General features: G+C 31.5%; 1 protein-coding gene across 7 annotated transcripts in view; it reads right to left on the minus strand.

Moving 5' to 3' along the window:
* Nucleotides 1-18,225, minus strand: part of LOC132946947 (acetylcholine receptor subunit alpha-like) — a 177,297-nt gene that overhangs the window by 92,165 nt on the left and 66,907 nt on the right. For 6 of the 7 annotated variants that reach the window (XM_061017069.1, XM_061017068.1, XM_061017072.1 and 3 more), the window contains one exon: nucleotides 10,114-10,223. In XM_061017069.1, coding sequence (XP_060873052.1) covers nucleotides 10,114-10,223 — 110 coding nt within the window. Of the gene's footprint in view, nucleotides 1-10,113; nucleotides 10,224-10,620; nucleotides 11,744-18,225 lie in introns of those variants that run through there. The other variant, XM_061017075.1, reaches the window with a different exon arrangement.

Raw genomic sequence — 18,225 nt, forward strand, 5'->3', positions numbered from 1 at the left:
AAAGGAGGAGTTAAATATCTCATATATGAGAAAATAACGAGAAAAAGGACTTTATGAAAATTAAGCTGGTCATCATGCAGTTAAACCAAGTTTAATTATATGCAGATGTAAATATATATATATAATAAATATAATACAGGTACATTTGTCTCTATGTTTAAGTGATACCTACATAAATACATTGAAATATAATATATGCAAAACTTAGAACACATATCATATTGATATTATTTATTATGTCACTATGCATTATACTTCATAATAAAATAAAAAAAAAATTAAACAACGATGGATATAGAATGTTTTTTAATAGTGAAACACTATCGCTTATTATTTTTTAATATTTAGTGAAAACCAGTAAACCCGTTTTTTCATCTAATAAGTGATGGGGATTATATAAAAACGGTGTTGAAAAGAGATTTGAATTAAATTATCAAAATTATCTAACAAAAATAAAATATTATTTCATAATATAGTTCAAACTTACACAAATTAATGATTAGTTCATGTTTAATTGTTATAATTATTACCGTTCACTGTCAATAAAATTATTTCTATAATATAAATCCTATTGTTTCCATATTTATAAAAAGATTTTACGAGTAAAAAAACTTTGAGTTGGATTTCATCCAAATATATTATTATTTTAAAGAAGAAAAAAAAGCATATCGATAAATAAAAAGTATTAGCCATTTAAGAAATGCTCAACCTAAAAACAATGGTGACTTTGTTAAAGAAACACAGTAGTTTATAAAAAACATAAAAAGTTGTATTTTTTACTATACTCTCGAATCTAAGTGTCTTAAGCGTTTTAGTAAAACACTTATTTTCAACTGATAAGTTGTTATCACAATAAATATGAGGGTTCGATCGAAACATTTACAGATATATAATATGATTCGTGATATTATTAATTATAAAACTAAACAAAATATGCATATCCAGTTAATTTAATGTATATAAATTTGCGATCCTTCCTATTAACAAATACATTTTGTAACCATCAATAATGTTTGTGATATATTATGAACAATAATTTAATAAGTTTTATATAATACTGCGAATAAGTAATTTAATATCTTAAATTTCTATATACAATTATATACCTAAACGAATATTATGCCACTTTACTTACATCCCGATTAAAATTATATAGTTGCTGTAGCATTTATAGATTTTTTTTCATGCATACAAAAATAAATACTTCTGACATTAATAATATTATAAATGCATCGCTCCCTAGTCGACTTATTATTCGGTAAAATAATTGAATGAATAATAGTGCTCCAAACGTGCACCAAAAATCTGTACCACAATATTTCCGATATAAGCTTTATCGGGGTATATCGTCTTAGCTTTTGTTTCATAAGCGTCGGTTCTCTGAGGACCGATTTCACAACATGCTTGACAGGGAAAAAAATATTTTTGATAAAATCAACCCTTATATAAGTACGCCAGGGACTAATTTCAGCGGCATCGACCGTTTCATATTTTTATATTTTATTTCATCCCGGGAAAGCATTTTTTTACGCGGACGCGACACAGTCACGTAGTCCTCGTAGTGTAGCGCGCACGGCCCTTATATCCGGGGGGTCATTTTATTATATCCATTATTATTATCATCATCATTCTGGAATGAGCTAGCCGAAAAGAGTGGGGTATTGAATTGGTGATTTTATTTTTATTTTGTCCCTTCTTATTTCATTACAAAACCGTCTGTTTGGTTAATGGACGTCACATCCGCAAAGATAATAATAATAATAACAATAATAAAGTGACGTAAGATATTTGCGGCAAAAGTGGAGCAATTTATTTTCGTGGCGGTCGAAACAAAACGGAAACGCCGTGGCCAGAAAAATGCAGCCACGGGACAAACCGATAGAATTGAATTTTTATCCAGCACAATATTGTGTCTGTGCTTGCCACCGCCAAAGCGAACTTAATTAATAACAATAAACGACGTGAAAATTTTACTATGATTCTTTCAAACGATACTGTTTTTTTTTTCATATCATTATTATTATTATTATTATTATTATGATAAATGAAAAACATTCGGCTTTAATACATCCATCCGAGATTAAATTGTGTCTGTGTTTAATGTTTTACGTTATATTGTGATGATATTATTATTTTGCGCGACGAAGTTCAAAACTGTGGTCGGGAGTAACGGCTCTACTTTATTTATAGCAATATTAACATAGCGTTAGTACAGTAAGTCAGTAAGTTGCAGTACACGCAATGTAGCGATGAAATATTGTAGCCAGCTAAACAATTAGTAATTACGCTTAGCGTAGGTAACGGAAATTGTCACTACCTACGTGATGATAACAAAAATATGTTCCGAGATTAAAATAAACTTTTAAGTTACAATACGATTTAAAATTATGACGGGCAATGTCTGCAAATTCAAGATAATAAAACGCATTATAATTATTATTGTATTGTGTATTTCTATGGTAAAATAACCATTGATAAGAAAACGTGAAATTTTATTATCACTTTTTAGCATTAAAAAAAAAAAAATTAACTATTTGTTTGGGTACTTGCCTACCTGAGCTTAGCGTAAGACGTATTCACAACAATCTTGTTAATCATTCATATGAACATTTTTTTCTACTATAAATATTATAATTATTAGTTTGAAGATTTAATTTTTAAAAAGAATTATCATAAGATATCATTATATTACATTTAACGTGTTAGTTCAAAACGGTGCTGATAACAATACAGTTTTATCTGAAATAACGAATAATAATATAGGTGTCGTGTTTATAACTTATGCATGGTGTACAAAAATATAAACTAAACACTTTGTTTAAAGTCCATTCCATAGTTGAATTATGTAGAAACTTGGCATAAAATAACAGATGACGAGTCACGAATTGTTATAAACATTGTGAAGATTGTGTCCTCATCAACAATCCTTTCATTTGAAAATTACTGTTGTATCAAATTGTACCTACCAAGTGTACGCATATATTATATATATTATATATAAAATGATTTATACGTAATTATTCAAAGATGCCACATTTTTTATTTTCTTAGTGGTTTGTATTATATTATATTATACTATAGTTAGTGTCTGGATGCGTTCCTAAAATACTAAAATAAGGATACCTAACCTAACATAACCATCGTTGAAATATCGCATGATCTCAGCGGAGATCTAATAAGGATTTTTAGGATACGGTGAATTGTCGTTGGTTTCATATTTAAGAACAGTAAACTTCACTATTCTTTGCTGGGATGAGTGGAGCAAGACGTCTGTCTGCTCGATCGGCGCAAGTTTGCACACATTCAAAATGTTTTACCTAAAATGTATGACTCATTTGCGCACGACGAAACCCATCGTTAACACTAACATATATTATATTTTTTTAATTTTAACCCACCCAAGATAATTTAATTATCGGGCACAGATAGCAGTACATGCAGATAATCGAATATTCAATAACAATATACCTATTAAGGATATCTTAAGATAAAAATAACATTTTGTGTAGATAAATATAATTTTGAATTTTAGGCACTTCTAGTAGGTACAGTGTCACAGTGAACGACACCGTTGGTGACAGTGTAGTCTGTTGATTCGTCAGTCTTATAGACCAGTGAATAGGTTGTGCGGAAACTCAGGTACCAGCTACTTAAAGTCTGTGCGCAAATGAGTTAGATAGTTCAAAATAATTGTAAAATCAAACAGATTTTATTCAAGTTCAGAAACTAACAAGCTTTAGCGTTGTTTGCACATTGGAATTTTGAACTCAAATTCTCTGCTATAGGTATCTACGTAATGAAATATTAATGAAGTCTTAGTTGTTTATCTGTTGTCTGGTCAACCTGCAGTTATTCATATTAATATTATTATGTAGATTAGGATTTGATGAAAATTCTTTTTACCGAATCAGTTTTCCTGTTTGGTGTTTATTTATCATAAAGAAGATTGAGTGAAAACATCTTAAAACTTATTAAGTGTGTAAATAATCCGCCCGCTATATCTGCATAATAGTTTAAACTTCTCTGGTGCTGTAAAGTTTTTGTTGAAACCATAAATCATAATATTTAAATTTCCGTCTTGCCAAAACGTTACGCAATAATTTGTCAACAGCTTCATCGGATTGCCCTAAGTACCTCATATTTTCACCTAATTATACTTTAACGGAGTGATCCGTGCGAATAAAATGATTTGGAAACCGACGCGAAGAAAAGTAAAAGCCACCCCGTCTGAAATATCACGTTACGAGCTATAATAGGCTTAAGTAATTTTTTTTTCTCAAGATTTAAATCGCGTCGGTCGGACGAAAAATGCCGCTCGTTGAATAAACGCGAAATAATATCAACGCCGAGAAAATTACGGGGCTTCCTACACGATGCGGTTATAAAACGGGAGTTTACTCGTCCCGAATACGGACATAAATTATTGGAAGATCGGATCGAGCACAAAAGAATAATATACGCCGTGTAGCGTAATCGCGTCCCGTGTATAATAGGAATATTTTATGAATTATTATATTATAATATAAAAGTGGGTTTAGTTTAACCGGCTCGAACATAACACGCCGTATACACGCGCGATCCCCGCGATACTATTATTATTACTCTGTTCGAATAATGGTCGGCTCGTATCGTTATGACAATATTATTATACGACGACATCCAACGCTGCGCGACGACACCGACGGTTCGAGTAGTATACAATAACGGCAATAATAATAATTGTTATAAACATTTTGCCGGTGTTTGATAACAATATATATTATGTGCGCGAGTACGCGGCGTCGTGCACGGGACGAGACTTTTAGACTTTTAGTCGACATCTATCAAAAGACAAACAATATAATATTGTTGCGCCGGTAAATCCGGCACAATATAACGTACTAATAATAATAATAATATAATACCATATAATATTGTTACGCGTGCCTGCGTTAAATTGGCCTAGGACCAAACGGCGCCGCCATCCCTCGACTCTGAAAAGATACTTTATAATGATATATAATACGAGAAATATATTATTATTACGCGTGGTATACACACGAACGTGTGCACGTATATATATATATATATATATTTATTTATGCACAAGAGGTCCTGCGAAACATATTATACATATGATACGCGTAGGTATATAATATGTAGAGGTATAATACGCATGTATATGTGAAAAAGCGGAATTAATATTTACGACCGTACATCCACCGGGGCAAACCATGTGTAGGCGGTTTTTCGTTATCGTCTCGACTTCAGCGCGTAGACACTACTTATAATATTGTATACAGGGTGATTCACCGAGTATTCTCCGTATCTGATTTTCGACATTTTTAAACACACACAATATACGATACTCATTAAAGACCATACAATTTTCAAACTCTTGAGGTTTGCTTTAGGTACTGCCCACCTAAGAAGTGGGTGTCCCGTGAAGATATAGACTTTTGTTTTTCAAATCAGAACCACCCTTTCCCTGCACGTATATTATTTAGCGAATAATTTTACCGGAAACGTTAACGCATCAAAATCAAAGTTCAAACGAGCGGTTTCTGAATTATTTAACTTTGTTGAGGTACTAAGGATAATAGTTCCTATGGTCTTGGGTTCGAAGGATATATAGGGCCTATGGTAATTTGAAAATGTCAGCAATCTATAATTTGTGAAAATGGTTAAAGTATACTAATAAATACTATGTCCAATATTACAAGTATTTTACATTTTTGTACAAACGTTTTTAACGGCTATTATAGGATTATCATTAATATAAAAATGTTAATAACTAAGAAACTACTCGTTCAGATTATGAGTTAAGTGAATGATGATTTTCAAAAAAATATACACTAAATAATTTACTGTATAAATGGGGGGTTCTCCATTTGAAAAACAGACGTTTTTGTCGCCACAGACAATCCCTTAAGTATAGTACAACAAATCTCAGGAGTTTGAAAATATTTAAAAACTCAATGTTATTTGAAAAAGGGGGGTGAACATTCTTGGCGAATCACCCTGTATAGTACTATCGCGTACATATATATATTATACCTACACCGTTTTCCGAATTTTCCGGCGCGGCACTCGGCACGCACTATTTGCTGCGCGTCGACGTTATACCACGGTATAAGAGTCCGGAATAAAATACGGGCTGTTGTTTCGACCGTCGTCGAACGGGGGTGTTGGTTGTTGATATCATGAGATATATCATTATGTTACTTGTATTAGAATTTATAACAATCCTAGGATCCTCCGTCGTGTCATAACTGAAATATTATGTGCGTATCGTAAATCTTTTTCGGGACCGGCATTTTTGAAACGATAAATTCTCTATAATTCTATCGAAAAAGATATGTTTTCATTTAGAATTGTTTGCGGAAAATACTCAGTTAACAGAACCGTGTATAGTATATAGTACGGTAATATTGTTAGTAATATAGATGATTACATATTATCATAATATCAGCTATAACGGATCACTTCTAAAAAGCTCGTTATTCATTTAACACCTATAACCGAATATTTTATTCAAGAAAAACCTTATTAAAATGCTCAATGTCGTGTTGCGGACGATAAAAACAGTTGGAGATTTTGGAAACATTACAAAATGGCTTTTTATAGGTATAACAATAATAATTGTCTATTGGGAACATCGAACGTTGCGTGTTCACTACAATAACGTTTTTATCCTAACAATTGTTATTTCTTGGTACGGTCTATTTGAGTGGTCAGTTCGTTTGGTAAATTGTATTGCGTGCGACTTTTCACTGGGTACTCTTAAAAATAAAACAAAGTGAGCGTAAACAATAAACTTCATGAAAATAAGTGCCTCGCCTCTTAAATAATCGAGGAGAATAATATCAGGGAGTTAAATCTAACAAAGCATCTACGTTTATGATTATCATTTATCACGTTTACGCATTATAATAATCATGTGTTGTGATTAGTATAGTTGTATTTATTTTTTTCTGCCTCGGCAAGAATGGCCCTTAGATTTTTTTATAATTAACTTACATTATACACGTACACACAACGTATATTCGTAGCTTACAGTTATTTATCAAGTTTGAGTTGTAAAGAAAGATGGTCAGCTGTTATTTGTTGTCTGCGGGTTTAGGGCTCCCGATAGGATACTGGATATTCCCACTGCTGGTCTCTGCTTCTAGTATTTACTACATTCGGTTATAATGTGTTTCACCTCAACCGCGGTACAGATAGATAGGAGTGAATTCCCTCTTCATACCGGTTTTATTATATTATAGCGCAATAAATTAAAACACCTATCTCGCAAACGGACTTAAAGTTACACGTCGTTAAAATGTTTTATGCATTGTATACGTAGTATTTAACTTTTGATTTCCACACATAGTTCCAATAATTTGCATGATGAAATTAACGGTGGACAGTTTCAGTGAATAGCAAGCACCTACGTATATAACTGTGAATTGAGTGTACGACGATATTGTAGCTTTTAAGATACCATATATACCTAATGTGTATTGTTTGAATTGATTGCACCACGCAAAACACTATCGGAGCCTTCTATCAAACACATCGAACAATGCGTTTATATACTTTGTAATGATAATAAATGTATAGCACTGAGTCAGTTACGTTAATGTAAACGTTTCCTAAGCGCGTCTGTGTAAAATCGTTTATGGAAATCTCAAATCACTAAACGGTATTATCTTATAACGTACGCATTATTTTCCTCGACATTTACGTTCACTTACTGCACACAGGTACGGTTAATGTCTGTAGGTACCTATGGTTATGCATCCCATGAAATACTGCGGCGTTAATCGTAATCATTTTTGTCTTATGAAATCGCTATTATGAATGTACTGGAAGCCTAGAAATGTTTTGACTTCTTTGTGATTTAGACATTTAGCGCAAAACGCACTAAATATATAGTTCCAGTGCCGGTAGTCAATGGCGTATTGTATTTTTAGAACAACAGTTGTTTGTGTAAATGTGGGTCGATGGTTATCGCCTATCAGGTATTCCTCTATACCCATGGGAAATTAATTATTGAAATTTGTCAATGATCTCGAAATCCCACGTGACCGTGTGTAGCCGCAAAGGTCGTCTACCAACGTCAATTATTGGTTTTAATATTGTATATAATAAAAATATAATGTATCGGTCTAATACGAAAACTGAAAGCGTCAGTCCATTGATGTATACATAGGTACTTATTAAGTACGAATTAAAATAATTTTCGATTATAACAATATTATATTATATTATTATAAAAAAATTCCTAATAAGCACACGTATACAATCAACACAACAAAAGGACCGTTCAATTGTAATGATAAAATTTCCACTCCACCATAGTGTATAAACTGAAAAAATTGTTTATCACAGAAAGACAAATAATTATAATATTATCATTGACTATATTTTATAACTAAATTTTAAATTAATTTTAAACCAAATAATACATGTATATTACATGAATACTTTGGAAAGTGTATAGAATCTAAGAAATATTACGACGATCCACGTTTTAAAAATCGTACTAGTATTCGTTTCAAATATAATATGTAAAAGAGTATAATATATGGTTATTGGAGGTAAAAATAAAACAAGAGGGACTTCAAAAGAATATTATTCGCGGATTCCAACATTTACAAAGCATAGCATTATAGTGAAAATACACGATGCGAGTCCATCAATAATTCATTCGACTATATGTGTAGCTATAAAAAAAAAGATGTTTTTCGAGCCGATTGAATTTTATCGTCTATTATCCTTATAGTATTAATAAAGCATAGGACATAATATAGCGCACGTGGTACGAACTTAATATACGAAATTGGATGATATACATTTAATAGAATAGATATAGGTATATTTACCTACGACGTATACAATTATTTATCGTTTATTTTTTTTTTTTAATATTATTTTATAATAAATTGTTATCATAGATTGGATTTAAATATCCGACCTACACTAAATAAAATAATACTTCACAAATAAAGTTCCGATGCGTGCACCGTGCCTATTTTGTATAGGACTACGATTATCCGCTTTCAAGCCGTGTCAAATAATATAATTGACGATCACGGATCACAATTATATAACGTATAAATATGTTATAAATATATTATATCATATTCGTCTGATCGAGGGGTACGCATCAATATCGCATAGAGGTAGAGCTGATAGAGTGGACTGTGGTGGTGGCGGTGGTGGCAGATTCGTACGCCGCGCAATTATTGTTATTATAGTTTTCTGCAGTGTCGTATATTCTTTTTATGTGGTACCTATAGGTGTCATTCAATTGTACCTGCGGCAGTATTGTACAGCGTGGTTACAATAATATAGTGTATGATAATAATATAATAATATATTCTAATGTTTTCATGGTATGCATTCCGTTTGTCGTCCACGGGGGAATACGCACACACGCGCATTGTGATCATCGACAGTGACGGCTGGGTTGGCGGAAGCAACAAAACTCCACAAAAAAAAAAAAAAAACACAGACACACACTTAACTGTAGTGTACATTTTTTTTTTTCGTTCTTGTATTGCACACAACTCGTAAACGCGATGAACAATATTATAAATATTAATTTCGTTGTATTATAAATTATATAATACGCGCACTACTCGAATTGGCAATATCGATATAATATGCGACCGCATCAGTAGTGGTGGTAGTATAATAGCAGTGGCAGCAGCAGTATAAGTCATATTATATTAACGGTAGAAACTACACAGTATATTATAGTATAAATTATTATATTGTAGTGTTAGTAAACATATTACACGTAGTGACATAATTAATCGGGAAACATAATATATATATATATTAGCAAACGGGGGGCTAGAGGGGGGTGATCGGTCGCGTGGGCGTGAGTTGTACGAGTACTGCATATCATACGTCATGTAGATTGTGCGTGTGTGTGTGTGTGTGTGTGTGTGTGTGTGTGTGTGTTTGTTATAATATACATCATATTATGTTCGTAGTGGTCGTAAACAACGGCCATGTTGTAAAAAGAAGGGACAATAATATAATGATAATAATTTATTATTATCATTAAGTTTGAACGGTGAGGGGACAAATTTTCGAGGGTGGACGCGCGCGCGTTCGAAATATTGTGAACACGCTCACTTGTTGTAGAGCACGATATCCGGCCGCCAAATGTGATCGGAAGGCACGTGGAGCATTTGCACGCCGCCATACTCCTTCGGGTCCCATTGCAATTTGTAATCATTCCACGCCTGCAACACAACCAAACATTCCAATTGTATATTTTATTGTAATACATCGAGAACGAATAATGTTATATCCAAGATAATATATAATTGAAGTCCGGATTTGTATGCACAAAAAAAAAAAAAAAAACTTCAATAATTGAATAATGTACAACTGTAGCTACACCAAAATAACCTTGAAATGTATATTTTACACCTAATATTCTTAAAAGTTAAAACATTATAATCAAATAGCACAAGTATATTAGCTCTTATTTATTGCGAATTTATACGAAAATTACAATTTTTATTTAATTGCATCTATACCTATTATATTGTATCCATATAATATATCAATCATCGATACCCTTTTAGAAATTTTAAAGATAATGGAAGGTTCATATTATTATTTACAAATACTTACTTATATTTTTACTACAATCAATGTCCTGTGTTGGTATAAACTTCTTTTTTTTAAATGAAAACTACCTTTTATCTTAGTAAATTGACAGGCCGATAATTCAGATGAAGTTTCTGAGTTATTAATCTTTTAAGGATCATAGTCCAAAGATATTGGTTTTACACAAACTACAAAATAGATTTAATAAATATTTAGTACTTTTTATTAGTACAAGGTTTCTCTCGAGGATTTACTCATTAATATATCTCCTGAGATAATACATTTATCATATATTTTTTATTAGACTCACAGAGACATGAACTACAATATATATTTTATTTTTTAATTTAATTACATTTTTTGGTAAAAAAGTTAAGAAATGTTATTTTTTATATTTTTAAGACAATCGAAAATAGTCATTTTATAAAGATTTATTTCCGTAAATGATGACCTTTCATCATATAATTTTAATTATTTTAATTATTTTTAATCATTTTTTTTAGTTTATAGGTAAAACAGCAAAAAGCCAGTTTTTATCCAGGCAGTGAGTCCTCCTAATAGTCCCCTCTACGGCTAATGAGTATATACTCACTGGACACCTTATATAATTGTATAATCAGGAATTTTTTTCAATTTATAAAATGTAAGTTAACTTTTATGTTAATGTATACAATAAAAATCATCTGCTTAACAATTTACAGTAAAAAAGATGGCTCTCATTTATTGGAAAAATATGTTTGTAGCACTACAGGATACTCATTAAATAATAAAAAAATCTAAGGATTTTAAAATATTATGATCCTTTAGAACTCCAAATAGGTACCTATCAGAGTTTTAATAAAATATAAATTACCTATTAAATAAGAACATGTGGGTGAGCATGCTTGGTGAATCATCCTGTATAGAATATTTGTGTATAAGTGAGTATGATATATTATTATAAGGTTTTTTTCTGACAAAAATCTATTGTGTTATTAAAAGACGGTACGTATATAATATATTTATGTATACCTAGTAAGTACATATTATACAGTGCTTATATTTTGTAGATGATTCCGTTCTATCAAAAGGATACTATGACGAGCGCGGCTTTGGTAAATGAATTAATTTTCGGATTATACCACGAGGCTTATCCTAATTATTTCTGTAGTTATCACGATTATGTATAACGATCTGGCAAACGGATTAAACACTATACAGGTAATTGAATTACAGGTTACTTATGTACGTAATAATAATATCATACCAAAGACATATGCTTACGTCATTAAATAGTATATTAGTTTCTGCGATGCACTTGTACTGGATATGATTGTGATGATCTCATTGTATTATTATTATTTTAAATGTAAATTCATTTTGATATAAACTATGTACAATAATTGTACACGGAGACGGAGTCACAGTGCGTAATATTATCAACTTTATGCAACACGCGCATTTCCTGATAATAACATACAAAAACCCATAACCCGACGGCCGACGATACAATATTAATAAATTTACATTGATATGAAAAAAAAATTATCTAAAAGCTCTTGTACACAATTTTAAACAATGTTATTGCGCTATTGCACTATTGTTACTATTATTTTGTTTTCATTATTATGTAGTTGATACAACCATAACAAAAAATACACATCGTTGTATTTATAATCGAAAACTGATAATCTAGTTATAAAATTGTCTATTAAAATATTTTGTAAGTACTAAGCCGTATTGCGTTAATTTTTTTTTTTATTTTATTTATTTTAATTTTTATTGTATATCTATATAATGTTATGTAATATTTATTAGAACGAATAATAAAATAAAATAAATATTTTTAGTGCATTTTGATATCTTTAAAACATTTGTCTGTACCTATAATTGTTTTCAAAATTATTGTGGGCCCTAATTTTTAGTGTGCACCCCCGGAACCAAAAGTCTGCGCACGCCTATGTATACAGGAATATCCGATATCATTATTCATGACGTTTTCAAATTATTGTATTATGAGAAATGTGTTAATTTATTTATTATTGTTGTATTATTGTGTATATACTCAAATGAAATCCACTATTTGTAATGAATTAAAAATATATCCTTGTAGTTGTTATAACTGTGTAAAACGTACAGTGGTTAAATCATAGACGTGACATCTGACCCATGACTTAGGAAAACTCACAGTAATATAATGATGAATTATATATTATTAAGAATGCAATTAGGTAGGTAATTACTAGGTATAGATTACAACTAAATTTTATTGCAGAATTATTAATATAATATTATTATGTCATCTTGCCCATGTACTTAAATTGCCTATACAACACGCCGTCTTACAATTTTTTTTTTTTTTTTTTTTCAAAGGGGACTTCATTATACAGACAAAATGTACCCAAGAATAATATTCTTCTTGTTACGATAAATATGACGCAGGATATTAATTAGTGCTTTTATATTTGTTTTATAGTAAATATTTGATTAAAATGTTACTATCCGCGTGACTTGACGAAAGGAAATTACAAAAAACCTTCTTTTAAACTACAAAATTAAAAATAAAATATAAATATAACTACTATAGCTAATAATTTCAAAGGATTATACAATGGATAGGGTGTAATTCGAATGCGTTGGGATATGTATGAAAATAAAAATAATATCGTAAAATTATGATAATATATCAACCGCAGCTGCAGCCGGCTCCTGGAGTAATCAAGATGAAGTGTAATATGACACGCGCACGACGTCTTCGGGCTGCAGACTTGCGAAAATTATAAAAAATAACAATTTATTAACGGCAATGAAATTAATGTACGCACTACCATGATAATAATATCACATTTAGGTGTAAACAAAAAAACACAAACTGTTTTCGTCTAGTCAAAATAACTATCGCGTGAACGTTTACTCCGTTGGTGGCGATCTATTATCTATGAATGTCATTTCTGGCTTACAGCACGCCACAACATCGCCACAACAATAAATTCGTCAGCCAAATGATTGTGTGCGTGGCGGTGGTGCGGACACGGTGCGTGAATTATCGGACACCGCACACGCACCAGCCACGGACCGTGTCCGAATTCGAGCGTTCGATAGTGTTACAGTAATCGTTATAGTATGCGACGAGGTGGGGGGGGGGGGGGAAAGGGAGCAAAGGGTTATAGGGAAATTGTAGAGACCTACGCTAGACGCGTGTGGTTTTCTCGTGTCACCGTGCCTCGTACACCTGGCGACTCACTCGTACATCCGACAAGACACCTCTCGACTTCTTTACACTGCCGAGGATTTCGAAAAATGATATCAGTAATGATCAACGAGGGTACGCCACACCGAACCCAAATAATAGCACGTTGACGGTTACCACATGCACGCGACAACGATTTCGTCGTTTATAAAACGCGACCACCCGTTAAGTATAACGACAAAAAATTCGAAATACTCCACTACAGAATTTTCTTTTTGAACTCCGCCATCTGATGTTTTTTTCTCTTGTTTGACATTTTTTGAATGCACAAAAACACGCAAATTTATCTGCGTTCAATAATTAAAATGTCGTATTCAGAACCTGGTAAGTTTGCAAATAGCATTCAGTTACGTACCGAACACAACAAGTAAAATGAACAAAAATAGTGTATTTCACCAACATTTCTGCCATTCTTCTATTATTTTAATATGGATTATGTTAAACGTTTCGAATGAGGGTGATGAATTAATTTTTATGGATAGTGAAGATGAAATGGCATCGTAGGCTGTCGTGTCTCCTTTCTCGTTTCCAGGTATCAAGATGTGTGAGGGAACCCACATATAACATATAATGGATTTTTTATTTCAGTTATCAATTTCTGAATGTGTTGGACAAGCTCATTTTTTTGAAAGGGATTTGAGATTAATGAGAGGGCGTCCAAAGAGTCACTGATAATGATGTTGCTGCTTATTAAATTAGAAGATGAGATGATTTTAGTTGCTTTGTAAATATCATAGGTTTCAGTTGTAAATATCCGGGCGCAGGGCAGGGTAGTTGGAAAAGATGGTTTTATTGATCCCGTGATTATTGTAAAACCCACGCCATTTTTATTTTTAGAGGCATCAGTGTATATTTGTGAATATTCCGGGTATTGTTGAGATATTATTTCCAAAAATGACTGCGTATAATTAAATCATCCAGATAATATTTGCAGTATTTGGTCAGTTGAGTATTGATTTTTGGTGACCAGAGCCAAGGAAGGAGAGATGGCCAAATTTTGTTTAAAGAATGTGATTGGAAGTCTAAATTTTCACTGATTATTTTAAAGTTTTCGAATATTGTGCTTCGGGAGGATAGTAGATTGGTGGGGATTATGGAAGATATTTTTGGTGATGTTATCAGTCAGATTTTTGATTTTAGACACACATTTTAGAGTGTAACTTTGGCGACTGTAGTGTAGACGGGGGGTTCTCCTGCGTAAAAAAATATACCATCAACAAGACTCGTCCTGAAGACTCCTATGGCCAAACGTATACATTGGTCGTGGATAGGATCCAGAGTATTTAGGTCTTTTTTTTTGCTGAATTGTAGATAATATCTCCATAATCAATAGATGAAAGTATAAATGCTTTGTATATTGTGATAAGGCTCTTTGTATCAGATTCCCAGATGCTGTTTCCGAGTATTTCGATCGTCTTAATCTTGATTGCCATTCAGTTTTTAGTTTTTTCAGGTGAGGTCACCAGGTAAGTTTGTTATCAAAAGTGGGGCCCAGGATGTGGATACTATTTGCAAAAGAAAGTTGTATAAAACCAGGTAAGGCTAATAAAGCTAACAGAAAAAGTGTGACACTGAGTACAGACCCTTGTGGGAGTCCATTTTCAATTACGTGTGTGGATGAGATCTTATCGTAGAAATTTTACATTGCATTTTTGGTTTGTCAGGAAGTTTTTTATAAAGTTGAGGAGGTTGTCGTTAATTTTCGATGATTGGAGTATTGTTAGTGCCTACTCTTTTTTTTTCAGACAGTGTCATACGCTTTTGAGATATCCAATGCTATTGTGATAAGGTGTTGATTGCATCTGAACGCTGTGCTAATTGTGTAAAGTAGATAACGTATCTATTGTTGAGTGATTTTTTTTCTAAAGCTGCATTGTTCTTTGGAAACAAGTTGGATGATTCTAGGGTAACGATTATGAGTTTGTTTATTATTTTTTCAATTAGTTTGCTTAGATTACTAATCAATGATATCTGTTACCGCATAGTTATAATAATACATAATACTACTGCACTACTGAACGACACCTACTGCACGTGACAACGATTTTGTTGTTTGTAAAACACGATCACCCGTTAAGTATAATGACAAAAAAATTGACATATTCCATAACAGAATTTTATTTTTGAACTCCGCATATGATGTTATGACAAAATGTCCTATTCAGAACCTGGTAAGTTTGCAAATTGCATAACGGTACGTACCTACATAGTAATAATAAATTGGTAAAATGAACAAAAAAAAATTAATCATGTAAGATGTTAATAAAATATTGAGTTAATTAATAGTCTTAACTGGTTTTCGAGTTACTTAAAGGACGGGACGCAAATGGTTATGTTAAATGACGTTTTAGGGAAAGAACTTGTATTTAACTGTGGTGTTCCTCAAGGAAGTGTTTTAGGTCCAATTTTATTTATAATATATATTAACATCATTTGTGACTCGCAGACAGATGGTTCAATATTGACATATGCAGACGATACATGTTTACTGTACTCTGATACATCATGGGACTCTGACTATGCTAAAGAATCTCCACTAGATACTAAACCAAATTATTCAAAAACTAAATACAAAAAAAATTACTTTAAATTTAGATAAAACAGAATTTATAGCTTTTTCTATTTACTCTTGCCAAAGTCCATTTGATGAAATCGAAATCACAGATAATATACACAATCATAATGGTTTCAAAATAAAAAGAGTATCTAGGGTAAGATACCTAGGCCTAATCTTCGACCAAAATATGAAATGGCAACTCCACATAAACAGTATGATTATACGTATAAGGACAATAATCTCACCAGATACTATGCCTAGTGTACTTGTCTACCAAGCTATTTTTCAGTATGGTATAATTGCCTGGGGTGGTACATATGAAAAATAATACTATTAAGCCTTTAACTATACAGCAAAACAAAATAGTCCGTAGGTAGGTGCCTTGATAAAAACACGTTAGAATGATCAACTAAATTAAATTATAAATGCTTGGGCGTTCTACCTATCGATTTACTTTACAAAAAAAATTGCGATCATGTTTATTGTTAAAAAGACTCCTATAAATAATAATATATATTTAAAACGTAATAGAACATAATATGACATCTCAAATAATTACACTAAAAAAAATATTGGACAAAGATTCGTTGAATATTTAGGATCAACTTTTTTCAACGCAATGCTTTTCGCTATCAAGAAAACTATAAGATCAAATCCCAAATCTAATCATAAAATAATTATCTACAATTGGCTTCTACAAGAAATATAATTTAAATTTTTATTTTTTTTATTTTTTCCCTAGCTTTTAAGAAATTTCTAAATATTATGTATGTACTATGTATAGAGTAAGTTAGTAAATTCAGTCTCTTTGTACTTTCTATTTTTATAATGTTTAATTAAATTTCGATTATTCAATTTGCTGCGGTAATTAAATTGTATATAATTTAAGTTTTTAACATGTAACTCTCTACTACCAACACAAGCTCTGCTTAAAGGTAGTAGATATAACAATGTTTTTTGTTTTGTTTAATAAAAAAAAAAAATTATTGTTAAGCGTTAATTAAAATAAATATTTACAAAGATCATTTTAATTTAATAACATTTTTTTTCGAAATCCGGACAATATAGTTTGTTTTGCATGATATACCGATGTTTTAAAAAAAATTTTATTGCGGGTTTATTCGGTTTCTACGTTTTGTTTTGTTTAAAAGTGAATAATTGGAAACACTAAATAAAATTGTTACGTATTAATATGTTTATATGTAGATATATGGCCCATACTGTGTCTGGTTCCTCTCAGGTTTTTCATTCTATATTTAATTGTTTTATAATAAACCAAAAATCAGCGACAAGGAACATTTTAAAATCAAACTCGTTTTTGAGATAAGTTGTAAAATGGCTGTAATTAAAACTACGTCTTAAAAAAGTATCCCTAAGTTTATTCAAACAATTTATTAACTGGCAACATTTTAATCAGGTATAAGTGAATAAACACTCACCACTTTCTTTAGACGGGTCAAAAGTTAAAATTGAAAAGAAAAGGGACCCAATTACTTCAAACGTTTTACACGCTATAAAAACTGGTACAATGTGTGTCATGATTTTCCATTAAATACTGAATTTCAATCTTATAATGTAAGCAAAATAGAAATCACATTTAAATAAGATTGTTTATTTTGGGACTTTCTAGTTATCATACAAAATTAATTTCGAAAATCAATTTGAACTAAACCGCATTCTTGTCATATGAGCATGTTTTTATGTCATGTATGAACAACGTAGCATTTTCGTATTCCGGTGGCCGAATGTAGATAAGAAAATTGAGGATAATATACTGCTAAATAAATTCGATACCTAATCCTCTCAAATACGTATCAATTATTAACTCCTAGGACATGACCAT

This window comes from Metopolophium dirhodum, chromosome 6 (assembly GCF_019925205.1).
Source record: "Metopolophium dirhodum isolate CAU chromosome 6, ASM1992520v1, whole genome shotgun sequence".
NCBI lineage: Eukaryota > Metazoa > Arthropoda > Insecta > Hemiptera > Aphididae > Metopolophium > Metopolophium dirhodum.